This window comes from Solanum dulcamara, chromosome 9 (assembly GCF_947179165.1).
Source record: "Solanum dulcamara chromosome 9, daSolDulc1.2, whole genome shotgun sequence".
Lineage (NCBI taxonomy): Eukaryota > Viridiplantae > Streptophyta > Magnoliopsida > Solanales > Solanaceae > Solanum > Solanum dulcamara.
This window is the reverse complement of record NC_077245.1, coordinates 30908464-30918439: the sequence shown is the minus strand read 5'-3', so window position 1 is coordinate 30918439 and position 9976 is coordinate 30908464. Positions and strand designations below refer to the sequence as shown.

The following is a 9976-nucleotide window of genomic DNA, read 5'->3' as shown; positions in this document are numbered from 1 at the left end:
ATGAAAATTAAATATGGTAATTATTTTTTTAAAAAGAAAGGATTTATATTAAAAATAAGAAAATAAAAATAAAATAATAATAATATAATATTGAAAAGAGAGGAAAAAATTTCTTTATAGAGATTACAATAGAAAAGTGAATTGAAGTTGATTGTCTCGAATAATCACTATTCTTTATATTTGAAAAGTAAAATAGAGAATGAATTGAAAATGGTGTAAGCTTGGAAAATGATTTAAAACATTCTCTCTTTTTTGTTGATGGTTTTGGCTAACCAAATGATGGTACTTGTAAGGTTTCTCTATTTGGGTCCCACAACGTCCACGTGGAAAAGAGGAAAGAGATTCGGGTCCCATCCCTTACTGCAGTGCACGTCAGAGTTGAAATGCGACATTCTTTTGCTTCTTGCAGAAAATAAGCATGGAGATTTGTACATGGAAATATGAATGCACGAATTAAGAGAGACCAAAAGTATAGCAAACAAGCAAGGAAAAACAACAAGAAGGTATGTCTATGCGTTTCATGGAAAAATAATAGTAAGTGGTTGTTCGTGTTTTTCGCTCATTTCTATTTCCTTTCTCATCAATGCTAATGAACATCCTAAAATATATGGGTAAAAATCTTGTCTTTTTTCTTTTTCTTTTTCTGAAAATAAAGAAATAAAATAAAATGTAAACTTTTTAAAATAAAAATTAAAATGGCAATTAATAAAAGCAGTTGAAATATTTCGTGGAAAAAAGTTCAGTTTTGTTCCATTCCCCCATTAGGGTATCCTTGACCAGAGTTCCTGCATCAATCCTTTTAAAGAAAAAGCATATACATAGTTTTTGGTGCACCAACCTATTGTTCCTCGATCTTTTTATATGCTGGAATCTTGATTTCTTATGTTTTGTTGTAATGCTGGATTTTTCTGGTCTGGGTTTTTGCCTTAAGATTTTTCTTTTCTTGTAGTTTCTACATATTTGAATACAAAATTGTTATGTTACAAGACCTTAATTAATTATGGGGTGATATTGAAGAAATCATATAGTTCCTCCTTCCTGAGATCCTGGACATTAATTGGTTTTTAATACTGGCATTCTTGAAATTTTGGCTTCTTCAGAGGATTCGCTATTATTGAAGAGATCGAGGAAGGCTTTGAATTGACAAAGAGGATTTGGAGGCCAGCATTGATTGGTAATAAACTAGAAAATGACAAGTTTATTTAATTACAATATAAAATTTTCCACTGAATTTAGGGTTGGTGCAGGTTTATTATGCGGGTCTCGAATGTGTGTTGAGTGACTGAACATATTTGCTACAAAAGTATGGGCTGCATTTGCTCAAAGGGTTCTTCCGAAAATGATTATGTTTTCGAACATGACAAGGAGAAGCAAAAAGAAGATAAATCTTCTGTACATATGGTTGCTCCCTTACAAAGAGAGGAGATTAAAGTAGACTTAGTTAATCCTAAGATTGAAATACCTATGAAATCTAAATCAAAGCGAACATCAGAATCTGCTCTTCTTTCTGTTCTTGCAACAAAAGTTGAGGATGATGGAAAAACAAGAATTATCGAGAGGCCTAAGAAAGGCCATCACAAGAGACGGTCCACCGTTGATTTTGGAGTGCAACAATCAATGTCTAGAGTTGTAACCATACCTAATGCTGCAAGGGGTGAACTAGGAGCTGTAGGATGGCCATCGTGGCTTACTTCTGTCGCAGCTGAGGCTATTCAAGGGTGGGTTCCTCGAAGTGCAGAGTCATTTGAAAAATTAAACAAAGTCAGTTCTATAGCTTCTTCTCTCTGCTCATTTTTTTATTTACAAAACATGCATTTTGTTCTACATCTTTTTAGTTACAACGGCCATAATTTGCTGAACTTTGATATCTGCATCTTGTAGTTCAGGGGTCCTTGTTCCTGTTATTACTTAAAACTTTCATTTATGTAATGCTGTTTATCTCCAAGCTGTCACTCATGTACTGTTATCTTCAGACTTTCCAAATTTTCTGGAAATCTCATGCTGTACTCAGGCTATTGAATTTGCTTCAAGCATAAAGACCATTTGTTTCTGACAGAAGTAGCTGAATCGTTTTCCATCCAAAGTGGTCTTGTTCTAAAAGTTTCTTTATGATCCACTAGAGTTTTTCTTTTCTTTCTTGGGTTACTTTGGAGTACCTCTGGAAAATGGATTGTTTTTTTTTTTCAAAAAAAATAGGGATAGGGGAAGGTAAGTACAAGATAGGGAATCAAACCATCACCAACAAAGTGAAAGTTTAGCTAGTCGTCAACCAACTGAGCTACTAAGATTCCCCAAATGGGTAGTCAACTCTAATTGTAAATAAGACTATTTTCAACATGACTACTATTTTTTTCTTGGTTTCTTTTGAGTTCCAAATATGAATTTTCTTAACATAGGCTGAGAGTGCTTGATTACCTTGTACTTGATGGAAAAAATGTGGAAACAGGATCTTTATATTTTTGTCCAGCCAAATTTTGATGTCATTTAGTTTTTAAGAGATCTTTGGAAAAATAAAGAGATCGAATTTTTATTCTGGCAATTAAGTCCGTAAATGTTTAAATTTTATGCAGATTGGTCAAGGAACATATAGTAGTGTGTACAAGGCTCGTGACCTTAAAACCAATAAAATTGTCGCAATGAAGAAAGTGAGATTTGTCAATATGGATCCAGAGAGTGTTCGCTTTATGGCAAGGGAAATTTGTATTTTACGTAAACTGGACCACCCAAATGTTATGAAACTTGAGGCTTTGGTCACATCTAGGATATCAGGCAGCTTATATCTTGTATTTGAATACATGGAGCATGATCTTGCTGGACTTGCAGCAGCACCTCGGGTTAAGTTTACTGAAGCACAGGTACATCTTTCTCTTCTTGTCTGAAAAACCCTGGGATGTTCATAATTAGCACACCCAAGTTCCAACTAGATGCAAAGGCAGCAAATCCTCCCAGAATAAAAATCTTTCAACTTGCTTAATATGACTCCTTAATGGACTGAACCTAGAGAATATTGTGACTAATTGAAAGCAAGAAAATGATGCCCAAAGACAGACAAAATTATTTGTAAATTGAACTTATTTTACCACCACCCTTCATAGCTGCATTTTAATCTACAAGATATATTTCGATGTTCTCCACATTTTTACATGCTGGTTCACAGATTAAATGTTATATGCAACAATTGCTTCGTGGACTTGAACACTGTCATAGCCGGGGTGTACTTCATCGAGACATTAAGGGTTCAAACCTTCTCATTGATGATAATGGTGCTTTAAAGATTGGAGACTTTGGCTTGGCTACAACCTTTGAGCCCAACCAAACACAGCCATTAACAAGTCGTGTTGTAACTCTATGGTATAGAGCTCCTGAGCTTTTGCTTGGTGCAACGGAATATGGAGTGGCCATAGATATGTGGAGTGCTGGCTGCATCGTCGCTGAATTATCTGCTGGAAAGCCTATCATGCCTGGAAGAACAGAGGTACTTCCAATTCACTCTTCAATTTTAAACTTTATTCACTTATGATTGATTATCTTCTTCTAACACACTTCTGATCTCTTTAGAAGTGTCACTTTAGAATTATTCCATTACCGGAAGAGTTTAAAGCTACTCTCTAATTTCCACTTCAAATTTATTTGATGCTTTTAACACACAAATTCTAGTTCTATACACTTCTTTCAGTTTCACGCATGCTGACTCACAATTCATTGTTGGTTCCTGTAATTGTTAACTGAAACAATTTGCAGGTGGAGCAAATGCATAAGATTTTCAAACTTTGTGGTTCACCTTCCGAAGAATACTGGAAGAAATCAAAACTACCTCATGCTACTAGCTTTAAGCCACAACACCCATACAAGCGATGTGTCACTGATACATTCAATGACTTTCCCCCTTCAGTTTTGGCCCTTGTTGACATCCTACTTTCAATAGAACCAGAAAAGCGTGGTACTGCTTCTTCTGCACTCAACAGTGAGGTAATAAAACTGTGTTCTTTGAATAGCAACACCTCTTTAGTCTCTTTTCCATGAGTGACAAATATCGTCTATGGTTATTAGCCAACTAAGAGTATTTCTTTCCTTTGTTTATAATGGTCATTCAGATTCCTTGTATCATGATTGGAAGCTTTTCTTACCCCATGCACGTTTAAGCAAGTATGATTACATTATTACATTCTCTTCTATCCTGTGAACATTCAGAAAATTTTACTTAATGATCATATTTGCTTTAGAATCAATCTAGTTGTTTCTTTTTGAATGAATCTGGTTATGCAATCCTTTTATAACTACTTGGGAGGTTTTTCTCTACATCATATGAAAACTTCATGAATTCAAAATGGTCCAAGCAGGTTCATGTCTGTTTGTTGACCTATTCATTCTGCATTGATGTTTAGCAGCCTGCCAACATTGATATGATTTAAGTTTTTTTATTTTTTATTTTTGGACATGATTGTTTTATCTTATTTGGCACACCAAGTTTGTCTTTCGCAAATTACCAAAAGTGTTCTCTGTCTTTTTGTAAGTACTTGCTCTGCTTTATATCTTCTTTTTTTTTTCTTCTTTTTTTTTAAACTTTCAGTTCTTCAGTACAAAGCCCTTACCTTGTGATCCATCTAGTTTACCGAAATATCCTCCAAGCAAGGAATATGACTCTAAGATTCGAGAAGAGGAAGCAAGAAGGTATCTAATTTTAGCTCTTTACAACCTTTTCCTCGTATCTAAAATCTGCATATCATTCCATTGCTACATTATTATTCTATGTTCTGGTCTCTGCATTTTTTTCTTTTTTTCAATATTAGTTTAACTTCAAGGTGCACTACTGTTACATTCTCCAATTAATTTGATTAAGAACAATAGATATCAAGCACAAAAGTAATCTTACCTTTTGAAATACATAGTTTTTGTAAGGTTTAAAGATGAATCATAAGTAGCTATTACACAAAGGTGTAAAGAAAATAACTTTCAATATTACTGATAACATTGTTGTTGTCAAAAAGAACAAAATCCACCCATATATACAAGGGAAAAATCATCCAACCCTCTCTCAAATAACATGAGATTCAAATACTACTTTTATGAAAATAATAACTAAAAAAACCTAACTTGTAAATTTTAAACTAGAAAATTTTTAAGCTAGAAAAACATGTAAAATTAATATCACACTTCTTCCGGGAACTACTTAACAGAAAGTAAGCAAAGAAGTCAAATTTGCACCAAAACACACATGCCATAATCCGCCCTTTGGGTGTTGCATTCCAGCCCATGTTCGGCATGATTTGCAGCCCACATTGGGCCAAATTTCAACTCTTTTGTTGGGCTCCATGTGGGTCCCCTCTCTAGGGGTTCCATGTGGTCCAATCTTACTTCTCTTGGACTTGGTCTTGAACCACGAAATACATGTAGCACTTGGCACATTCCTCGCATAATTTTGGGTTCATTCTTGGCTTGATTTCCCATTGAAACCCATTACCCTTGTCTTGATGTCCTTAGCTTCCAAAGTTTCATCCAAATTCTTTGATAGAAGTATGCCACCATGGATGCTATTCACAAAGTCTTTAGAACTCTATCTTTTATGAGAACAACTAACAAATTTCCCTAACCTAAGTATCTGTTAATAAAATCATGGACTATGGACCATCGTATTAGTAATCCCTTTCTTCCTTTGAATTGGCTCATGATTAATTTGCTTTAGACTATACTTTTTCACTTTGCATTTTTTTGTGTAACCAAGCTTTAATGTTGCTTTGTAGTCTCACAATTTCTATTTTTGTTAATCCCAGGCGGAAAGCTGAGAGTGTGAAAGGATGTGGAGATGAATCATTGAGCAAGTCATCAAGGCAATCAAAGGGAGAAAGCACTACAGAATCCATTGCTGGGCAGGTTCATCTTCTTTTATTTTCCTTAAGAAATTGAATTAAGGCTGTTCTGTTCACTGTCATTGAAATAAATGGTTTCCACATTGCAGGGACAATCAAATATCAGCATCAGTGTTAAATATAATCCTCTAGAAGAAAGTGGAACTGGATTCCCTATTGAGCCGCCAAGGGTGAAAAATTGGAACGGATTCATTCATTCTACTTCAGTGATCCATCCTAATGCAGCTGGATATGCTCGCAAAGACAAAGAGGATTCATGTACATCCCAACATGGTGGAAAGTTTCTAAGGCAGGGTTCTCACACGTCAAGAGCTGTAGGAGAATTTTCTAGTGTTCATTCAAAGAGGGATGATGGGTCATCTTATGGGGATTCAACGGTGTGTACAAACTTTACTTTCCAATTATCTTAACTAAACTTGTTTGCATGTCTCATTTAACATTGAAACGTTTTACCTTCCTTTTTCATGTTACAGGTTTATGTGCCAAAGAAAAGTAGACTGCTTTGTTCTGGACCACTAGTGCCACCAGGGGGAAGTATGGAAGACATGTTAAAGGAACATGAGAGACAAATCCAAGAAGCAGTTCGTAAAGCTCGTCTAGAAAAAGGAAGGACCAAAAAAAATTGTTATGATTATGACTAGGCCAAATTCATGATCCTCCTCCTCCTCCTATCTTTTGAACTGATTGCCCACTTCTGCCGGAACAAGTATGTGCTTATTTACTTCTTTTGTCATGTAAATGTGATCCACAGTTGGAAAGGACCTAGGAGGAGATACATTCCAGTGTATAGTGTCTCGCATAAAGGCCATTTCCTTCGGGGGGAAAAACCTCGATTTGGAAGGAGCATAAAGCTAAGCATGTTGTCAAATTAGTGGCCTTATATATATATACACACACCCCTTTGAGGATGGGAAATTTGCTTGTATAGTTTGAAGAATTTCCTGATTCCTGGATTGGTTTATATTATGTGTACATGGTAAATCTATTTCTTCTTTAATATCTGGGAATATTGAAGTCCACCACTTGTTTATTGGAGAAGGAAAGTTATCCATGTAATTTTCTGGATAGATAAATTTGGTCAATCTAGTCTACATTAAATTACAAATAACGGTTGCTTATGACGTGCATTTGTTTGTGTTAAAAATTTTCAGCCTCAATAGTTGTATTTTAAACGGAAAGGGTTTAAAATGCTCTTAGACTATGTGAAATTGAACAAAATGTCCTCAATTAATGATTTGGTCTAAAAATGCCCCTGCAGTGAATAATTTAGTTCAAAATGCCCTTATTGTTATTTTATGGGTCAAAAATGTCATTTTCCTAAATAAACATATTATTTCTTTTTTTTAACACATTCTTTTCCTAATAAAAATATTACTGTCAAGAACTCAATTATTTTTTCTTTTTTTTTAAAATTCACTTTAACTAATAAATAAGTAGAAAATAATCTTTTTTTAATCTCATTTTAACAATTAGAATAGAATAACTCCATGTATCTTTTTAACTGATAATTAGTCATATAAATATAAAATCATAACAACCCCATCATTAACTTTTCTTTTGATAATGATAAAAATATTACTAATAAATTAGAATATATATATATTTCCGAATTGAAGTAGGAAAAAAAATGTGTTTAAAAAGAACAAAAATAATATATTTATTTTACTAAAGCCATTTTTGACCCATTAAATAACGATAATGACATTTTTAGTCAAACTATTGATTGCAAGAGCATTTTTAACCCAAACTACTAACTGAAAGCATTTTTCTTTAGTTTCACATAGCTTTAAGGTATTTTTGTGTCACGACCCAAGCCTAGGACCTAGACGTGACACGAGGAATGAGGAATTTGGAGGTACCTCGCCCAAGCCTCTTAGCAATCAGTTAGCCTTTCTTAGGTAATGACAATAAATGAACAAGCGGAAAACAAAGGGAAAGAGGAACTAGAGGGAAGCATCATAGCAAAACCATAGTAGTCAAACTTCATCTTACATGTGTCCAACAATACCTCTAACTTTTAGATTTGATGAGGGCTACAACAAGTCCTAACTTACCCTCAATTAGAAATAGAATGAAATGTCATAATAAGTGCCTAAAGATCTCATCATATCATAAACTAGAAAGATAAAGGAGTATTGTTCCCAAAATATGGGAACTCACCAACGGTAGCCTCCGACGATCCCAACTAGTCACGTGGAGGAGAGTGATGAGGAGTGTCGATCCCTACATAGTGATATCATGTAGGCAAGAGTATGCATTAGTACTTTGAATGCACTAAGTATGTAGACATGCAATACAATGAAAATCATTAAGACTTTATAAAGTACAGTACATGAGTAAGTGCATGCAAGAGTAATCAAGTAATTGGCATTTGAAACTTTCATTTGTGGGTAGATGACTATAACCGACATTAAGACCATGTGAACTATAACATGGAATCCTACGTAACCCCCCTACATTGAAATGGGAGACTACTTGTCAAGGTAGAGCTCTGTCAACATTCATTTCTTTAACATTAAATGACCATTTGTGGATCCACTAGCCTAGCCTACAAGGGCTCCTATGTTGGCACATAGTTAATGAAATAAGAGATTGCTACTATGATTCCCTTATCGAACCCTAACTCAAACCTCATTCGATGCTAAGTCAAATTCCACGGAATAACCTATCTTAATAACAAAACATGTATATACATATACTTTGAGACATCAAATCATCATTAGGTAGAATAACTCCTTAAAACCTTTAGTGATTCGAGTATGCAAGAATTGTCCTTCTGCATAAAGAATTCATTAATTTGGGTGAGAAGACCTCACTCCCACATTCATTCTTTCATTCAAAGACTCCCATAACCAAAATCATTAGCTTTCATAAATATTTAATTAGATTCCATAACTTCAAAATCACATTTTCATGAAAATAGATTGAAACTAGGCGGGTTCATGACAAATCAACTTTCCAACATGTACGTATTTGAAAATGATGCATAAATACCATGCAATTCATCAATTCAAACTCATGCTTTAAGTAACCCACCATGAATCTCAAGGACCATGAAGAAACTAAGTGGATAAATACTTGTAATCAATCAATCCATGCATTTGAAGTCACATTACATCAAAATAGACCAATAATCAATAATTAAATAATGATTCATGCTATTAAGTAAAAACGTAGAGTAAACCCTAAGAAATTCTTACTTGAAATCAAAGACTTAGTTTGGAAAGGGGTTTTGGGCTCCATGGGTGGAAAAATCCATGGATGAAGGCCCACATACCTTGATATATTTTGACCTTGAAAGTGGAGGAGGAGGCTTGGTCTTGAGGAAACCCTAGAATGTGTTTGAGATAAATGTCACGACCCACTCCGTAGGCCGTGACTAGTGCCCGAGCTGGGAACCCATACGTACCCTTAGCCCCACTTAGCATGTTAGCAGAAGAAACAAATGTAGAAATCAAAAGAGGTCGCTAAGGAGCACATGAAAGCAGATGTAGCACACGAAGGCCGTTAAGGCTGTCACGGAACATAAAAGTCCAGAATACATATACAGGACCCATAGAACATATAAAGAACCCACAACACAAGTCTACAGACCTCTACAAAACAATAGCCTAATCATATGACAGGATAAGACCCCTTTGTACCCTTGACCAATGTGTACAAATATGCAACAGAAAAGTTAGTACCAAAATAGGGCTCCGGATAAAGGAGCACCATTAAATAGCAGAGTGGATGTCCTAAGCAAGTGGGTCAGCAAACGAGCATCTGTACCTGCGGGCATGTAACGCAGCCCCCAAAGAAAGGGGGTCAGTACGAAAAATATACCAAATATGTAAAGCATGGGCTGTAATAAATAAAGTCATCACCAGAACAGAATGTGCAAAACAAATGACAAAATATCCAAAAATATCAAAATGCTTATCACAACCCCTGATAATGCATACGGAAAAACATATGTCATATCCGGCCCCATTACGGGACGCGATGAACAAAACTTGGTCGCCATTCCATCACCACCGCCACAGCACAGCATAAGTCCATAGTAGGGAATATCTCTGTAACAGATTATATCATATCAGATGGCCATATCATATCATATCATATCATAT

The 9976-nt window shown here is 35.1% G+C and overlaps 1 protein-coding gene across 1 annotated transcript; it reads left to right on the top strand.

Annotated features, from left to right (window-relative positions):
* Positions 1 to 370: 370 nt before the first annotated feature.
* On the top strand, positions 371 to 6866 carry LOC129904359 (probable serine/threonine-protein kinase At1g09600). Its single transcript, XM_055979924.1, has 10 exons — positions 371 to 503; positions 1101 to 1174; positions 1248 to 1761; positions 2571 to 2855; positions 3158 to 3475; positions 3742 to 3969; positions 4571 to 4671; positions 5772 to 5871; positions 5957 to 6244; positions 6341 to 6866. The coding sequence occupies exons 3-10, from the start codon at positions 1306 to 1308 to the stop codon at positions 6506 to 6508; spliced, it is 1944 nt and encodes a 647-aa protein (XP_055835899.1). The 5' UTR covers positions 371 to 503; positions 1101 to 1174; positions 1248 to 1305; the 3' UTR covers positions 6509 to 6866.
* Positions 6867 to 9976: the final 3110 nt, after the last annotated feature.